Here is a 19325-nt window from a genome sequence, read left to right as displayed (position 1 = left end):
AGCTATGCTTTGACCTGGAAGTGGAGTCTGGGATCTTGCAAAGATGGATCTGGAATGTCTGGATACGCAGGGGCTGGAAATTCAGGAGAGAGTGTGTTGTCCCTGTGAGCTCCAACAGCTAAAGACCAAGTAAGAATACAAGGTCACACAACCGCTCTCAAAAAGGGCCCAGATCCGGGCATTCAGTCAAGACATTCAAAAATATACTTTTTATCAAGGTATCACAGGAGTACTTCAAGGTTGGTAAATAATAAAGATGAGGTTGTCAGTTGATTTTCATATAGTATTTTATCGGAAGAATAAAGCTATCACTAATATTTCCTTAGTGAGGGAGCATTTGCCGCAACCCATATATATTTCAGACTAAAGCCAATGCATTTCGGAACATTTTTCCTTCAAAAGGGCAAGTCTATGTAATTTAACATTGAAAAAATAATATGCTGATTATAATACACACAATACAAACAGTGATATAAATAATGAAAACATACCGATCAGTAGCAAGTCCACACATGTTCATAAAATAGAGAAAAACAAAAATGTAACATAGTAAGTGGATTAATGGTAACCAAATACAAAATGAGAATCAGAACAAGAACTGGTTTTACCTTGGAAGATTTGTATAGGAGCTGACAAGCGTTAAAGCTGCCCACAGAAGGGTGCAGCGGTGCGGCATGCAGCAGGCAGCCGTAATGTTAACACGTACGTGTTTCAGAGTGAAATCTGTTTGGAAACAAAGGTCGGGTCCCGAATGTCAGCATGTATGACAGGATCTGTGATAAAGGTAGAGTGAAATGGAAATGCTAGCGAAAATCGCGGCGAGAAAGTTGCGTACCTTAACGCATCTGGAGCACAGAAAAGCTCCTGCGTGTAGCCGCCGTGCTTAGATTCCACTGAGCAGTGTTTAGGCGGTTGCCTGGACGACCGCTCGTGTTATAGTACACGTGACTCACGAGCGCCATTAAGTGGCCGGTGCTCGCGGATCACGCTGCATTACAGGTGTGGGCCTGCAACATTACACAAACTAACCAATTTAGAGGCATGCTAGGGTGAAATGCATCCTAAAAATCAAATTTAGCTAGAACCTAAAATGTGGAGATTTTCATAGAAATAGAAAAAACACTCAAGTATGATGAACATGGGTGATGAAATAAACAGACAAGTGTGGATGTATCTAAAATATTGGAAGTAAAGCAGAAAACAAAACAAAATACAAAATGCAAGATACAAGTTTTAGCGGGATGCACTATGTTGAAAATTAGTGCATAGGCAAGGCTGGTACAAATATGCGCAGTTATGAAAAGTAAAGAAAGGACAACAGACAGAATTCATTAGGCATATCCTCGTCCAAAGTGGTGTTGCCCACAGGAGGCAGCACCTAGGGTCCCAGACAAAGGTCCGGGAGGTTGGACGAGGAGAATATAAAGATCACAAGCAATCCTAGTGATGCATGATGTCTTAAACATTTTAAACATATTGGTCAGTATTGGTATGAGCACAACAGGAACATCAACAGCCAGCACAATAAGCGTGCAGAAATGGATTCAAATATAACAATGGTAATTTATCTCTTCATTCAAACCATGGGGGACCAAACTACAGAGTTTATCGATCCAGAATGTTTCTCTACGATTGAGACGTAGGCCCAAGTCCTCGTGGGGATTGTTTCTGGTGAGAACCTCTAACACCAGGAATTTGATCTGTGACAAATTGTGGTTATTCGTGGCCCAATGTCGTGCCACAGCAGAGTTTGGGTTGGAAGTTCGGATGCAGGATCGGTGTTCGTTCCATCGGATCTTTGCAGCTCTGGTGGATTGGCCCACGTAAAATTTTCCACATGGGCATTTAATGCCGTAAATGATGTTGGTGCTGTCACAGGTACCAAAAGTTTTTAGAAAAATCTTTTTGCCTGTTCGTGGGTGAAAGATAACATTTCCTTTGATTACCGAGTTGCAGTTAATGCAATGGAGGCAGGGGAATGTACCCATGCGCTGTGTGGACATTTTGGTTGGAGGTAATCTTGTCTGGACAAGTTCATCCGTAAGATTCCTGTTCCTCTGGAATGCAAATACTGGTGGTTCACTAAATAGATCCTTGACTCTTGTGTCGTTCTTAAAAATGTTCCAAAGTTTCTTGATTTTGTTACTTTGAATTGAAAATTTCGACATATACACCGGTGATTTCAATTCTCTAACCGGTTTCTTAGAAGCAGAGAGTAGGGTGTCCCGATCGAGGCTATTGATTCTATTAGCAGCAAGATCCAGTTCCTCTTGGCGGTAGCCTCTCTGAAGAAATGTCTCTTTCATTACCAGTTGTTGTGCAATGCAGTCTTTAGGGTCACTAACAATCCTTTTTACTCGTGGTAGTTGGCTGAATGGTAGATTCCTGAGAAGGCTGGGTTGATGGAAACTCAGCCTGTGGAGAAGATTATTACGATCGGTTGGTTTCCGGAATAATGTAGTCTTGTAGGTCATATCTTTCACTGTAATTTGCACATCAAGAATTGTAATTTTTTCTCGTGATGATTCTCTGGTAAACTCTATCTGTGGGTCAATGCTATTGATATATTCATTGAACTCATCGAATCGTTGCTCAGTGCCTGTCCATACACCGAAGATATCGTCGATATAACGGGTCCACATGTGGATGTCCTCCTTCCATTCTTGTTTGGTCAGTATGTGATCCATCTCATATTTAAACATGAAACAGTTGGCGTAAGTTGGTGCCATGGTGGCACCCATAGAGGTGCCTGAGGTTTGTAAATAAAACTTATTGCAGTATTGAAAATAGGAATTTTCAGAGATTAACTGCAACAAAGCTAGGATAAATTCTTTTTGTGCGCGTACATCCGGTGATTGAAGTAACAGCCATTCAACGGCTTTAATGCCGAGGTTGTGTGGAATGGAGGTGTACAAACTTTTGACGTCTATGGTGAACATCAATTGGTTCTCTTGGGGGTTGATTGAATTCAGTTTTTGCAGAAAATGGGTAGTGTCTCTGGTGTAGGTCGAGGTTTTCTCTATCAGCGGTTGAAAGAAAAAAATCAATGTAGATTCCTAGATTTGTTGCAATGCATCTCTGAAAATTCCTATTTTCAATACTGCAATAAGTTTTATTTACAAACCTCAGGCACCTCTATGGGTGCCACCATGGCACCAACTTACGCCAACTGTTTCATGTTTAAATATGAGATGGATCACATACTGACCAAGCAAGAGTGGAAGAAGGACATCCACATGTGGACCCGTTATATCGACGATATCTTCGGTCTATGGACAGGCGCTGAGCAACGATTCGATGAGTTCCATGAATACATCAATAGCATTGACCCACGGATACAGTTTACCAGAGAATCATCACAAGAAAAAATTACATTTCTTGATGTGCAAATTACAGTGAAAGATATGACCTACAAGACTACATTATTCCGGAAACCAACCGATCGTAATAATCTTCTCCACAGGCTGAGTTTCCATCAACCCAGCCTTCTCAGGAATCTACCATTCAGCCAACTACTACGAGTAAAAAGGATTGTTAGTGACCCTGAAGACTGCATTACACAACAACTGGTAATGAAAGAGAAATTTCTTCAGAGAGGCTACCGCCAAGAGGAACTGGATCTGGCTGCTAATAGAATCAATAGCCTCGATCGGGACACCCTACTCTCTGCTTCAAAGAAACCGGTTAGAGAATTGAAATCACCGGTGTATGTGTCAAAATTTACAATTCAAAGTAACAAAATAAGAACACAATCAAGAAACATTGGAACATTTTTAAGAACGACACAAGAGTCCAGGATCTATTTAGTGAACCACCAGTATTTGCCTTCCAGAGGAGCAGGAATCTTAGGGATGAACTTGTCCAGACAAGATTACCTCCAACCAAAATGTCCACACAGCGCATGGGTACATTCCCCTGCCTCCATTGAATTAACTGCAACTCGGTAATCAAAGGAAACGTTATCTTTCACCCACGAACAGGCAAAAAGATTTTTCTAAAAACTTTTGGTACCTGTGACAGCACCAACATCATTTACGGCATTAAATGCCCATGTGGAAAATATTACGTGGGCCAACCCACCAGAGCTGCAAAGATCCGATGGAACGAACACCGATCCTGCATCCGAACTTCCAATCCAAACTCTGCTGTGGCACGACATTGGGCCACGAATAACCACAATTTGTCACAGATCAAATTCCTGGTGTTAGAGGTTCTAACCAGAAACAATCCCCACGAGGACTTGGGCCTACGTCTCAATCGTAGAGAAACATTCTGGATCGATAAACTCTGTAGTTTGGTCCCCCATGATTTGAACGAAGAGATAAATTACCATTGTTATATTTGAATCCATTTCTGCACGCTTATTGTGCTGGCTGTTGATTTTCCTGTTGTGCTCATTCCAATACTGACCAATATGTTTAAAACGTTTAAGACATCATGCACCACTAGGATTGCTTGTAATCTTTGTATTCTCCTAGTCCAACCTCCCGGACCTTGGTCTGGGACCCAAGGTGCTGCCTCCTGTGGGCAACACCACTTCGGACGAGGATATGCCTAATGAATTCTGTCTGTTGACCTTTCTTTACTTTTCATAACTGCGCATATTTGTACCAGCCTTGCCTATGAACTAATTTTCAACATAGTGCATCCCGCTAAAACTTGCATCTTGCATTTTGTATTTTGTTTTGTTTTCTGCTTTACTTCCAATATTTTAGATACATCCACACTTGTCTGTTTATTTTATCACCCATGTTCATCATACTTGAGTGTTTTTTCTATTTCTATGAAAATCTCCACATTTTAGGTTCTAGCTAAATTTGATTTTTAGGATGCATTTCACCCTAGCATGCCTCTAAATTGGTTAATTTGTGTAATGTTGCAGGCCCACACCTGTAATGCAGTGTGATCCGCAAGCACCGGCCACTTAATGGCGCTCGTGAGTCACGTGTACTATAACACGAGTGGTCGTCCAGGCAACTGCCTAAACACTGCTCAGTGGAATCTAAGCACGGCGGCTACACGCAGGAGCTTTTCTGTGCTCCAGATGCGTTAAGGTACGCAACTTTCTCGCCGCGATTTTCGCTAGCATTTCCATTTCACTCTGCCTTTATCACAGATCCTGTCATACATGCTGACATTCGGAACCCGACCTTTGTTTCCAAACAGATTTCACTCTGAAACACGTACGTGTTAACATTACGGCTGCCTGCTGCATGCCGCACCGCTGCACCCTTCTGTGGGCAGCTTTAACGCTTGTCAGCTCCTATACAAATCTTCCAAGGTAAAACCAGTTCTTGTTCTGATTCATTTTGTATTTGGTTACCATTAATCCACTTACTATGTTACATTTTTGTTTTTCTCTATTTTATGAACATGTGTGGGCTTGCTACGGATCGGTATGTTTTCATTATTTATATCACTGTTTGTATTGTGTGTATTATAATCGGCATATTATTTTTTCAATGTTGAATTACATAGACTTGCCCTGATGAAGGAAAAATGTTCCGAAATACATTGGCTTTAGTCTGAAATATATATGGGTTGCGGCAAATGCTCCCTCACTAAGGAAATATTAGTGATAGCTTTATTCTTCCGATAAAATACTGTATGAAAATCAACTGACAACCTCATCTTTATTATTTACCAACCTTGAAGTACTCCTGTGATACCTTGATAAGAACTATACTTTTGAATGTCTTGACTGAATGCCCAGATCTGGGCTCTTTTTGAGAGCGGTTGTGTGACCTTGTATTCTTACTTGGTCTTTAGCTGTTGGTGTATTTTGAAGTCCGGGTGTCTCCAGAATTGTCACAGCTTGCTCCATTCAAATATCTACCATTATACATTTTTTACCTCTACATCTACCTGGATATATAAAAATGTCTAAACTAGTGGTGCCCACTTACTTCCCCGTTTGTCCCTGTGAGCTCCGACCCCTTTTACAAAGCGGGTGACATCAACGGGTATATTGTTGGGCAGAACTAAGCTAGACCTACACCCAAGAACCGGATAGGTCAGCCTAAGTTAATCGCCTCCTCAAGGAAGAGACTCAGTTTATGAGGTGAAAAGCCATCCCACAGTCCTTTATACCAAAAATCAATCTCAACATAAATTACACATTTGTACAGTCGTGGCCTTTTGGCAAATTACATAGGCAGGTTACATTTTTCACACAGAGCATGACAGTCCAATTCTCACGTTTCTAGGACTTTGTTTGTCCGTCTAATAATTTGACGTCATTTTTAATGAAATTATTTTACCTAAAATTCTCTAACTTTATACATGTGTATATATTATCATAAGGCATGTAAGTATTGAATTTCAAAGGGGCATCATATACACCTTCCTCAGAATATCCAATTCTCTGCCATTCCTGTCCAGAATATGCCAGCGAAGGCTACCACGTCTTGTTTAAAAGGCACAAAAATTACATTTAAACTGTTAAACTTGTACATTCCTGCGAAGTCCTGTTTCAGAGATAAAAGTCTTAAAAGTTTATTAATAAAATAGTCTTTTGAGACAGATGGTCAGCATTGTCTACCGAATAAGGGCATAGCTTACAAGGCTGCTCTGAGGTTGCCTTTGAAGCTCCCAAGTAGATGTTGAGGGGAGGTGTTACTTGAGTTTTCACATGTAGGCGTCCCAGAATCTATTGTGTCAACCGGGAGCACAGACAGAAGTCTGACGAGCGTGTGATATTTCTTTCTCTTGGTCTATTCAGAGCTTCCATGGGCATATTTAACACAGAGGTGTCCCAGAATACCTTTTTGGCTCCTTCGGGTGGGGGGGGGTCAACTCCTGTTGTTAGCAACCCCCCAGAGGAAAACCTGTTTGGCTAGTTCCACACTGCAGCCATTGCCTTCACTTATTTATTTTATTTCTTTGAATCAGAATCATGCTTGTTGAAACAAAACATCCCATTTAGGTTTTCAAACACTCCCCCCCCCCAGGAAAGGGCTTCATTCAACATGACCCTTTTAAAACATGCATTTTTCTAATTTGCAAAAGCACATTTTGACACATGGTGAATTCTGCTGGATGTCCCTGTCAAATTTGGTTTTCTTTCTCATCTTGATTCCAAACACATATTGTAGTCCCAGTCAGTTTCTCTTACACAACAGTCTGTATACGGCCAAAGGTCCCTTGAAACAGACATATGCACAGAGCTACGATTTCCTTTGCAGGGTTTATTTTTGACACTTTGTAGCTCAAAGTCAAGCGCTTTTCCCTACGGCTGAAAGTAAAGTGTCTAGTGACTCCCAGATCAGGCCCGACACAGCCTGTCATTCAGGGATAATGCTTTCTTTTGCTAGCACAATCTGAATGTGGATGGGCACAGCAGGATCTCCCAGGATCAGAATTGTGGAAGGTTGAACAGATGAGAAAGAGCATCAGGGCGCCAACATTTTAAACACCAAATATTTACTTTTTCAAGAGGAAATGTTGAGCTAGCAGCAAAGCAGTGCTGCTTTTCCATTTTCTTCTTGGGTGCATGTAAACACACTGGCTGCCTTTCTCGGTGTGCTCCCCGTCCCATCTTGCCCAATAGGTGCTTGGCAAGACAGTGCAGCCATTATTTTGTAGCTACAAAACACAGTTTTGATGCAAGACCCTGGTGCTCAAAGGAGCCAGCACAACCATTCTGCTGTTAACTGCGGAAGTGCAGCTTGGTGATGTGGCAAAGTACTGCTGAGTGGGTAAATCTATCCCACAAAACCACTTGTCTTTGGTTGGCATTGCCCAATATACAAATAGATACACTGCTGCATACTGATTGGACATGGAAAGTGGCGAGACATTCACACCAAGTCTAACCAATGATAAGCCCCCGCCAGTGGTCGAAGTGTGTAGGAGCGGTGCTCCTCTACTTTTTGCATTACGTTTTACTGTTACTATACTTTTATTCTAAAAAGAAGCTGTTCTGTAATTGTTTTGTTTTAAAATAAGTGTGTAGGAAGAAGTTGAAACTTGAACTTTCAGTGCTAGCAGTGAACATTCCCTTAAACAGCAGGCGCAGGTGTTTTGGGGGGTTTCTATTGTGCGAGAGAGGGGGTGTGGGGATGGGGTTTGTGGGCAGCCCAGGCAGGCCAGTAGGGAACATAATTCCACTACTTGTTTTCGTACACTTCAACCACTGGCCCCCTCGGACATCAGCGAGGACACACTACAATGTTGCACCCTAGGTACACCGAATACCTCTCTCTGCTGATTGGATACCCGGCATGTGGCCCCATAACCCCCACCCTATTGGCCTGGCACCCCAGCTCCCTTGTCACACATCGCTGTCAAGTATAGTCTGATAAAACTGCACCCCAGCACGGCTAGATTTTAATTAACTGTATTTGATATCTATTTCTCTGCCAATTCTTCTTGTGCACACAGATGCCTAGCTCATTGATCTCTTTAAGCAACTTCGATGGGATTGCGTTCTCCTGGGAAACTTTAGCTTTGCAACATTTCTGCTGAATATTCAAGAAAGCATACTGCTGTCACCACAGCCTGCTGCCCTTTATTATGAGCTGTGTGCGAAAATACTTTCCTAATGTGGGGCTACCAAAAGAAATGACTTCTCTACTGTTCGCATATTGCTCAAAAGCCCCCCTATCATGTTACCCCTTAAGGCACCATGCACCCCTACCCTGTGCCCATGCTGCACAACCTACCCCATTACTACAACTAATCACCCCAACCTTCATTGCGTTCCCCCATGGGACTTCTTGCCCTGTGTCTGCTTCTGTGTCCCCTATGCATGTTGCACTGTGTTTAATGAGGTCCCACTCCCGTTGTCACCCATGTTATTCTCGACGTCACCACATTAATTGTGCAACTGATACGTGACCCCTCCACATTCCCCCCTGGCCCTGGGTGTTTTGGTTGTAGCCCCGGATAGACGCTCGGGGGCCTAGCAACACCCCTGGGACCACTGGCCGTGTAGGCTCTGCAGATGAGGAGACTGATGCAGCAGGGCACTGTTTACACTGTGCTTTTGGCATGGAGCTTATGGAAGGAATATCTGATTAGCAAATTTGCATGCCTGGTATGAAATTACTCGTATCATTCTATTTGTGTGATAGAAATATTAAAAATCAGAGCTTCTACACCATCACCAGATCGAAATCTGTCACAGCACAACGCAAGATACCACCTCTTGTGATTTTAAAACATTTCCACTGGACAGATGAATTTTGTAGACATATATATGTTCATCCAGACACGTGAAGTTTTCCGGTATTAGGTATGTGACAGTGAAATACTGCCATTCATTTGCACTTCAGAGTTACACGCCGTCCTGGCGGGAGACTAATGTGAACAGGGGGTCCTGGGGGTGTGGGGGGGGCACAAGCGTTTCCCCCCGGGGTGATTTTGGGCGCTGCACAGGCCAGCGAGCTGGCCTGCGCACAGAACGCTCTTGGGGGTATTTAAGGGGGCAGGGAAGGTTCGGGAGCAGGCGACGGTTAGGACAGAGTTTGTCCCTGCCCTGCCACCCCCTTTTTAAGGTAAACTGGGGGGGGCCGGATTTTCTTTTACATTTTTCCACCTTTTTGTAGGTCCAGGGCTTGAGACGGGTCAGAGGGGCTGGTGGTTTTCGTGCGACAGGCCGGGGCGGTAGACGAGGAGATGTGTTGTAAGGTTTGCATTGTTGCTGATGTGGCAGGTCAGCTTGGCTGCAGGTCATAGGATAAGGAGGAGATTGGTGTTGAGGGGAGTTTTCGGGGGTAAGGAGTTTTTGTGTTAGTGCCGGGGACATGGCCCTGGAGGAGGGGTTGGGGAAGCATAATGGGTGCGGTAAAGGAGGGGGGGTGCTGTTTGCACGAACGGGCTACCCAGAGGGTACAAAGAGGGGGAAGAGGTATTGAAGAAGGAGAGGTGTGGCTTCAAGGAGAAGATGGGAGAAAGTGGGAATGGAGGTTGAGAGGAATTTAAGGGGACGGGAGGGAGAGGGGATAGGAAGAGAGGAATTTTAAATGGTTAATTTATTTAATTGTGCAGGAACTTAAATTTTGTATTTATTTATGTAAGCTCAGGGAGCCAGGTTTGTGTTTTCTGTGAGCTGTGTGTGGCCTGTCACATTAAAGCGACTTTTTCCACTTAAAAGCGAGTCTGGGTATTTGTGTGCAGTAAGCCCAAAGGTCATGGTGAAGTGCCTATTGTCTTCCTTCACGCAATTTGAAACGTCCCTTGACACTGGAAGGTGTGTATCCGAGCTTGAGAAAACAATCTGTGTCTGTCTTATTCGCAGTAAACCCCAAATCGCAAGATCATAGAGCTGGAATGACCGCCCCCTCCCCCTCATTTCCGGTGCTTTCTGAAGACGCTCATGCAGGGGAGGCCCCCTCGGGTGGCGCTAACTGCAGATCACACTGCGCAGCCCTACAGCGCGCCATCTCGGTGCTTCCTGGAATGGAGAGAAATCAGGGCGAAAACTGGGATAACACCGAGTCCAAACAGCACTTGCTCCAGCGTACTGAGGGAACAGCACAAGTGTTTTCAAAGTGCTCATAGTGCATGCGCGTGAACATTTACAATAATAAAGTTATACTGCCAAAACGGTTTGCGTATGCACGCTTTGGCGTAACAGAGACTGCACCCACCAGCGCGCTAGAGATGGGTCCGCGGACATCTGAGGCAATGGCGCCTCTGCCAGAGGGAAAGCGCGCCAGGTGATATCCATGCGAGAAATAAAGGTACGGTAACAGTTACATCACAGACATTGCGGGAAAGCCCTTTATAGAGTCGGCCGTTCAAGACCAAACCCAAATAACTGAATCACATACACAGGAAAAAAATAAGTATAGGGGTGTGTGGGCGTGCAACCCTGTATGATGTGTGGCCCATTGGCCCTCCTCACCACGTCTTTCTGTTCTATTGTACGCCTCGAATAGACCGAATACACGCGTGGCTGCACCTACAAGATGCCATCTGTTGCACGGTGCACGCTGGTGCGCTCTATCTGACTGAGGATAATCACTTCGCAAAACATAACCCGCATATTGCCGCGGAGCTAGCGGACAGGTTGAGAGATTCCCTGCACCATGGGGCCAGCCTGCGCTTAAGTTGGCATTGAGGGAGGAATGGCTCTGCCCATCATCCATCCCAGCTTCACTAAACTTGAGAATAGCAGCTATTCGGTCAGCCTTGGAGTCTTCCGGCATGAAACGTTATATAAAAACGTGATCATATAATAAACTCTTGTATTATGTACAGTTTGAAGACGTCGATCGGGCTAGCAAATACAGCTGGGCCCGTCAGGTGCTTCCCACTGAGTCATTCATTTTGCCACTTGACACCAGAAGGGGCACCATAGTGTCCTTGGTGCATCGTTGGTAGCGCATACTTCCGTGGCCCCGCTTCTAAGCGCCTCTTTGCCACCGGGACCCAGGTGACTAGAGCACCGAGTGCGTTATATACGCAGCACTATAGCGAGGGCTTACAGTGTTCGGAATCTCTTGAATTGGATTCCGGGAGCCGCGCTCCCCTCCTGTCAGCCCCCGCTCTGTGGTGTCTGCAGGCCGGGGCTCGCCTGCGAACGATAAGCGGCGCGGCGATACCATCTGTGCCTCTGCGAAACACTTACAAGTAGTACCCTAAGAAAGCAACAGGTCGCGGCTAGCAACACACTACGCCACCAGGATGGGTGTCACATATCTGCAGTGTCACTCTATCCGCCTGGGGGGCGGGCGGGGGGGGGGGGGGAGGTTGGGGGCGTGTGGAGGTTTCCTCGGGGAAGTGCTCGGGACGCACGCCTGTGCGGGGAGTGGGCAGTGGAAGCCCCCTCTCCAGACTGCATTAGTCAGACACCTCCCAGTCCCCGGCACAGGGAGATAGCGGGTGTGAGCGAGGGAGCAGCGCGCACATTCACTCCTCGGCCGCCAGCTCCTGTCATCCCATCCTGAGGGGAGATTGATCTGCACGCATACTCCGCCGCCGGGACAGTGCGCAGCAGATAAAGCCAGGCACGCCACTGGAGAGTGTGCGACTACCCGCCCAGCCCGCTGCAAGAGGTGCCCCCTCAGACAGCAACATTTCACCTCACAGCCTTCACCTCCCGCCCGCCTGTGTGAGGAGGAGAAGAGGAATCGCTCTCTCTCTCTCTCAGGCAGGACCCCAGCGGCTCCGCGGGAGCAGAGCGGGCGCCAGGGAGCGGTGCGAGGCGGCAGCATGTGGCCGGGGCTGCTGTGGATCGCTAGCTGCCTCCCGGCGCTGTGCTCGGGGTACAGCGCGCTGCGCAGGGGGCTGGCGCCGGCCGGCAGGAAGCAGTACCAGGTGCAGCACGGCTCCTGCAGCTACACCTTCCTGCTGCCCGAGCTGGAGCCCTGCCCGCCGCCGCCCTCCGCGGCCGCCTACGGAGGGGGCAACGCCGTGCAGCGGGACGCTCCCCCGGAGCACGAGGACTCGGTGCAGAGGCTGCAGCTGCTGGAGAGCATCATGGAGAACAACACGCAGTGGCTGCTCAAGGTAGGCCAGGTGGGCAGCGCGCGCCACCAGCGGGGGGTGGCGGAGGGGCGAGGCCAGGCTCCCCGGGGGTCCCACGCCTGCACTGGGCAGGGCGGGCACTTGCCAATGCTAGAGTCAGAGCCAGCACAGGAACACCTCAAGGAACGGGGACGGCATTTATATGTTAGACTTAAGAATACGGTCATCTCTCCAGGCAACGCCAAAACACACATAGCCAATCAACACCAAAGGCGTCCAATGAAAACACTGCAGGGTGGAAAAAGCCGTTCCAATAAGCACGTTCATTTTGTATGACATGCATTTTGCACTCTGTATTTTCCTCGCCAGTTAGATTTTAAAACGCACTTTTTAACTTATTTAGCATACGGATTTCCAAGCATACAGCACCAACGACATCTGTATTTCGATTTACAGCTGTAGGTTTCCGTTACTTTTTTGTCTCGTCATACGCACCAGAGAGCTGTGAGCAAGGGCTTATTTTCCCTGCCCCTTTGTTTTCATGCATGGCTTAAGGTGCAGCCCCGGCTTCACGGGAGGGAGTCCTCGGCGGTTCCCTTCTCTACCTGAAAGTGAACCTATTGATCCGTGTACTTGGGAGATACGGGGGTAACACCCCCCTCCCCCTCCCAGTGAGCAGCCGGGAAAGGCAGGCTTCCAAATATTCATCATATTCTTATTCAGGCACTGGAGTTGGCTGATCTCTGGTCCAGTTTCACAATTTGAATTTGGTTTGGGATTCCTCTTATATTGAATTTGGTTTCTGCTCCTCATTGTGTAACGCCTGACCGTGGCTCAGCTGTTCATCTCCCACATAAGCACAGCGCTCCACAATATCGACGTGGGCGTCAGGTTATTGAATTCTTATAAAAAAGTTATACTTTTGCAGTAGGATTTTATAGAAGATCCTGATAAAATTCTTTAAAAAAACAATACGAAATTGTTGTATGGGAGACTAATACTAGCTGGTCGCCGTTTCACAGCGTGTTACTAAATGTTGACAATACACATCTGCTTTCTGGAATGTAGCAAGTACTGTGTACACACGTGCGCCCAAAGTACACCCACTGTGTGTACTTTTTCATCTTTGAAACAACGGTGGACATGAGAAGTGAAATTCCACCACCGTGGAAGGCCCTGCAGGGGCAATGGCACCACACATTCAGGGGGCTGCCCAGATGCTGTGCGTACGCCCTAAACCAACTTCAATAGGCACGAGGGTCTTTGGCGCATGGAGCGAGACCCCTTTATGGATGGGGGGCGGGGGGAGGGTGAGGCACGCTTTTTTCACTTAGCAGTCTATAGTCCCCGTTCATTGGCCGGCTTGCCGGGCATGTTAAAATGCTTTCAGAGCGTCTCTGGCGTTTGGTCGGATTTCCCCTCCACCTAGGATCCACCCTCTCTCCCCCTTTCCTTTGCCCCCTGCCTCCGTTATCAGAATGGAGACACCAGGGCCTACCTAGCGGTGTCTGGACGTAAGCAATTAGTGAAACACGTTAACAGAGTCTCCAGAGCGTAAGCGGAACCTGTTTAGAAGTTCCCAGAATTACATGTCAACGAACACAAGTGGAAAGATGACAAGGCAGTTAGTGTTTACAGAAGGCGATAAGCTGTCTCTTTATGGAATTCTACTGGCGTTTTGGACATAGCAATTAGATTGCCTCTGAGTTTCGAATTAATGAGACTGGACAACAGGGCGCATCCTAGCAGGCCTGCATGTCTGTACTGCAGAGTACCAGTGGCGAACACGGAGACAAGGTACCAAACACGGTCACATATGAGATAAGCGTCAAACATCAACAAGGGAGACCGTAAGACATGTCAAGTTAACTACGAGAGACAGGCCTTGAGAAATTAGTCAAGGAACCTCGAGGAACTAATTAGGGAAACACTGAGAAGAAAGGAAGTCAAATTCTGAAAGTTAACGAGAGAAACCTTGTGAGGTAATAGAGAGAAACCTGGAATCCTAATGCTCGTGCATGCAGGCATTCAATACGAGCCAACAATGATGTGACAAACAGGCGATGCACAACCAAAGCATCCCACGGTCAAAGCACTCCATCAGAACTTCAACCCACTGCTCCTCTCCCGCACCAGATTCGATACAATTAGAACAATAGCAGGCTTATTTTAGTAGAGGCGTGGGGGGAGTAGAGAATTAACCTTTTAAATACACCCACTCTGAAGAGGGGTGTCTCGAGATGCCTTTCGGTAGCAGGCCTAGGGTTCTGCTGGTTGCATATGTCGCAGGCTCTCCACTAGTGACTGTGCTATTCTCACTTATGTGAGAGGGACAAGTGGTATTGCTTTGATCCTCCACTGCTCTCAAGCTCTACATACCTACACGGCCAAGGTAAAGAGTAAACAAATCCAGACGAGACCATATATCACTGCAAGTGGAGGTCCAAAGAAGAGGACGTGTCTTAAAACAATATTATGAATTAGGGAAGCAAATATTCATAAAAGGCCGTTCTGACCATTTTCGGCACGCTGGCTTCGATGCCGCCAATTGCAGCATAGTCCTGCCTTCATTGACGTGCAACCACGAATCCCACTCATAATTACCATTTTGGGGTACAGGAAGTTAAGAGCTGCTGCTTCTCAAAACTGAGCACTGACTGCATGCCCGGCCGGCTGCTGCTCTTCGCACTCAGGCATATCAAGGGCTGTGTCTGGGTGGAGATTACTGCGCATTGATTTTGCTGTCTACTTGCTTATTTTATTTATTTATTGGGTATTAACAATGCGCCTATACACAATGTGTTTAAAGGCACAACAAGACAAGGGGGAGGGAGGATGACAAACGCGGTCCTACTAGGCCTTTTGACATTCGGATCATGCAAGTGCAGTAACGAAGCATGACAGAGAGGGTTGAGGGGAAGTGCCGGTCAGGCCGGAAGGGCCCGTGGGTTAAGCGAGGGCTGGGGGAGGCCTGGTGCACAGAGCCAGCGGAATGCAGAGAGTGCCGGGGTGGTCCACATTCACATGCTAAGTGCGAGGTACAGGGCTGGAAGGGCTGAAGGGGTGTAGGCCCAGCCAGGCTAGAGCAGGGAAGGGGTCTCAGAGGGCAAGTGCAAGTTGGGGGGGCTGGGGTTGGAGGACACAAAGTGCAGGGGTAGATTGGAAGAGGAGGGCTTGGTGCCCTGTAAAAATTTGAAGGAACCAGGCAGCCAGTGAAGAGTCAGAGGCAGTGATCGAAGTGTACGAAAAGAAGTAGTGGATCTATGTTCCCTGCCGGCCTGCCCCCACTCACCACATCGCCATGCCCCTTCCCATGCGCAATCCAAACCCCCAAACAAACACACCTGCTATTTAAGGGATTGTTCAGTGCACTGAAGTGCAAGCTTAAACTTCTTTCTACACTTTTATTTTAAAACGAAACCATTGCAGAACGGTTTCTTTTTAAAATAAAAGTATAGGAACAGTGAAACTTAAAAAAAAAAGTATAGGATCACCGCTCCCGCCCACTTCGACCTCTGGTCAGAGGGGGACATTAGCAGGGGAGCGGTAGAGGGAAGGAGGAAGAGAAAAGAAGGGTCTTGAGAAGCTTCCGGAATATAAGGAGTTATGTCTTATTTTAAATCCTCTCCCAGAAGCATAGACACAACCAAATCCTGCGAGCTGCTCTTTCACAGATGGTGAAGAATATATTTATAGCTACCCAGGAACTATGCTGTTCACCAATGACAGCCGCCATGGATTCAAACAAGAGTAATTCAGTTACCCTGGTTATTTTAAACACTTAAAAATAAAAACGTATCTCATCTATTGACGATTAATAACCGCACCCCAGTCAGGATTATATACCACAGACTAGAAGGTTTTGCAGATTATTTTCTGACAATCTATTCTGTACTATAACGGTGCAGGCTGCAGCAGTATTTTCCCATCTAACAGCTGGATGCCACACTGGAGGAGACGCCTAAATAAACATCTCCCCTTCATCCAAATGAGTGCATTCACCTGATGCCGAGATGCTAATCCCTCGAGCTAGCACCATCATAGAGTTTCACTTTAAGGACAACCGTTCTCTTTTCATAAGGCACCACATTATAAACAGTGCCAATCAAGGCCTGGTTTAAACATTTAATTGAAGCTGAGACAGTGCTGGTGTTCTTTTACACTAAGGTTAGGAAATAAGGGGGCAGATGGAGTAGCTTCGGACTGAGGTACTGTGCAGTCACTTAGATTATGTTTATTTTAAAATGGCCGGATACAGCATTCTATTTCTAAGGTTAACTGTGCCAGGGAACAGAACAAAGGGCACAGATGGCAGCCATTGTAAAAGCAGCTCGCCCACAAAACGAGACCTCTTTCTGTTTCCATGGTGGCCCTGAGAAGCAGCAGGGAAGCATCTGACGATGCAGGGGCCAAGAGCTGCAGCCAGGACAGTAGACGGACCAAGTAAGTACATCATAAATGGGAGGTAAGCCAAGCCCCTCAGTTAGCTCGCAATGCAGCGCAATACTGGCGAGTGTCTACATTCCAGGCAATCTGATTGGTTTAGGTGCATGTTCCAGGTGCTAATAAACAGTAATCACGGTGATTTTAGTGATATCTTTGGTAGTTTCTGTAATCTCCTTAGTGATTGCAACATATATGCTATCACTGAAATTGACATTTCTATCTAGGTCCATCTCTCCCCCACACATCTAGAGAGAGATGGAGCTACAAAAACATGGCAATTATGATTATATTGTCAAGTTTGTAGTGCACTGATACAATTTGTCCTTGTATTTACTTTCAGAAATTAAGTGGCATCATTTGATGATCAATGCCAGGACACCAGTCTTCAATCTACTTTTTTTTACTTTGTAAAAGTTGGGTAGATTGGCAAAGGTCCACTATAAAATGGCCACGAATGCTTTTGCTGGACAACACTTCTATAACCGCATAACACGCATACCAAACATGCTTGTTTTGGCTTACAACTCCCATGATCCTCCAGCACTAAGTATGCTGGCTAGGGCTGATGGGAGGTGTAGGCCATCACTGACTGGTTGGCTGCCCTTTGTTTCTGAGGAAAAAACATGCAGATTTATCTAAACTTTTGAGTTAAACTAAAATTCATTTTCTGTATACATTGCCTCACTGCAACACCATAGAGACATTCTACAAGACAGTCTGCAAGAACCCGCATATACGAAAATTTAAGGTACACCAGCACAGATGCCCCCACAACAGTATCATCCATCCCAATAGGTCTTAATACTATTGGCATATTACCAGACTTTTTTTTTGTTTTTACATCCGTAGAACTTTTTACATTTTTTTTATTTCAGTTTGCATGTCCTCTGCTGGCCTGGAATAATAAACTTGCTATCTAAATTTAGGGACGGTGTGCGGCTTCTCCTAACGTCGACATTGTCGCATGCCTGGATTGCAGGCTGTAGGGCATAGAATCGAGCGCCGGAGCTATCTGCTCTGTCTTTTCCGGTAGGTCTCATTCCAGCGATGCTTTGAGCCACTACATACCATTAATTAATTACCAATTTCATGGTTAAATATAATTTGAGTAATGTATGGCCTTTTTAAGTAGACACCAAAAATGCTCCGTTATAAATCCTAGTAAACAGTCAATTTTATATTGGTTTTAAAGTCTTTTAAAAAAAATCTTTACACAGTTCTATTAATTGACATTATCTGTGGTGTACACAACTCGGGACGCAGAGGCGTTGCTAGGTGGGGGTGCGGGGGGCTATAGCCCCGGGACTTTTGGTTGTAGCCCCGAATAGAAGCTCAGGGACTACAACCAAAAGGCTATAGCTAGCCCCGAATCCCGCCGGTCCTGCCATTAGCTTAGCCCCTAATCTTTTCCAGACTTAGCAACACCCCCGCGCAGCGGTGGGGTATTTATAGAGCACAACCGGTCCCGAGGAGGAGAACCGTGGCGCTGTAGAATGGAATACTGAAGGAGTAGGCGACTCATTTTCCAACCCTTTGACTCTTAGGTGTTGGGGCTTTGAGCCGGTGTATTGAAATGTATATTTCAGTGTGGTGCATACCACTGCTCAGTTTAAGCTTTCTTGAAGACCGGGATGACTAGTTATTCTCCGTTTGGGGAGTAACAATTTTGAAATGGGTTTTAGAAAATGATTCTGCAGTTCAGAGAAGTGGATCTTAAACAGAATATTGCCAACGTCATGACACAGTAGCAGGAGTGATTGTCTAGCATTGTGGAATCCTAGCTGCACAGTTCTGCGCACAGGCCAAACAGTTAACAGTGTTAGATATCTAGTCTGGGCGGGATTAATGCATTCATAGCTAAGCCATAATGAGTGAAGGACACACAAATAAGTAACTTGATAAACTGAAAGCCCCAATAGAGGTGGGAGAGGCAGAGGCGGTCATTAAGGCCTTGAAATCTGGGGCCCTGAGCCCAGATGGGTATTCCACCAAGTTTAAAAAAATCTTCAGACGCCAGTTGGCTAGCCCACTTACAACCCTCTCTAATTAATTTAGGGAAACGGGATCCACCAAGCCTTCCATGCAGGCCTCCACCCCCATAGTGCTCCTAAAACCCAAGAAAGACCCCAGGGATTGTGCATTGTACAGGCCAATTTCACTTTTGAATATAGACGCAAGCATATACTCGAAGGTCTTAGCTAAACACTTGGCACCAATCATTCTGTATCTTATTGACACGGACCAAACAGGATTTCTGATGTGAAGGAAAACGGGGGATAACATCCCTTGGGTCTTAAATCTGATAGAAAAAGCCGGCTCGGTTCAACAGCAATTAGCGGTCCTGGGGCTGGATGCCACTAAGACTTTTGATAAAGTCGAGTGGGCCTTCATGGAATCAACCCTGGGGGCCTTCCGTTTTGGCCCCGTGTTCAGGTCAATGATCATTGCCAACTATGCCTCTCCTT

The 19325-nt window shown here is 46.1% G+C and overlaps 2 protein-coding genes across 2 annotated transcripts in view; one reads left to right on the top strand and one right to left on the bottom strand.

The window, feature by feature from the left end:
• Positions 1-19325, bottom strand: part of MCPH1 (microcephalin 1) — a 2120508-nt gene that overhangs the window by 597053 nt on the left and 1504130 nt on the right. The gene's annotated exons all lie outside the window — the stretch shown is intronic.
• The window catches only part of ANGPT2 (angiopoietin 2), a 275156-nt gene continuing 267564 nt past the window's right edge, over positions 11734-19325 (top strand). The window contains exon 1 of the mRNA XM_069606101.1: positions 11734-12456. Within this exon, the coding sequence (XP_069462202.1) occupies positions 12160-12456 (297 nt within the window). The 5' untranslated portion in view covers positions 11734-12159. The remainder of the gene's footprint in view (positions 12457-19325) is intronic.

This window comes from Ambystoma mexicanum, chromosome 4p (genome assembly GCF_040938575.1).
Source record: "Ambystoma mexicanum isolate Mex_15411 chromosome 4p, UKY_AmexF1_1, whole genome shotgun sequence".
Classification (NCBI taxonomy): Eukaryota; Metazoa; Chordata; class Amphibia; order Caudata; family Ambystomatidae; genus Ambystoma; species Ambystoma mexicanum.
Note: the sequence above shows the minus strand (reverse complement) of the source record. Positions and strands in the feature narration are given on the sequence as shown.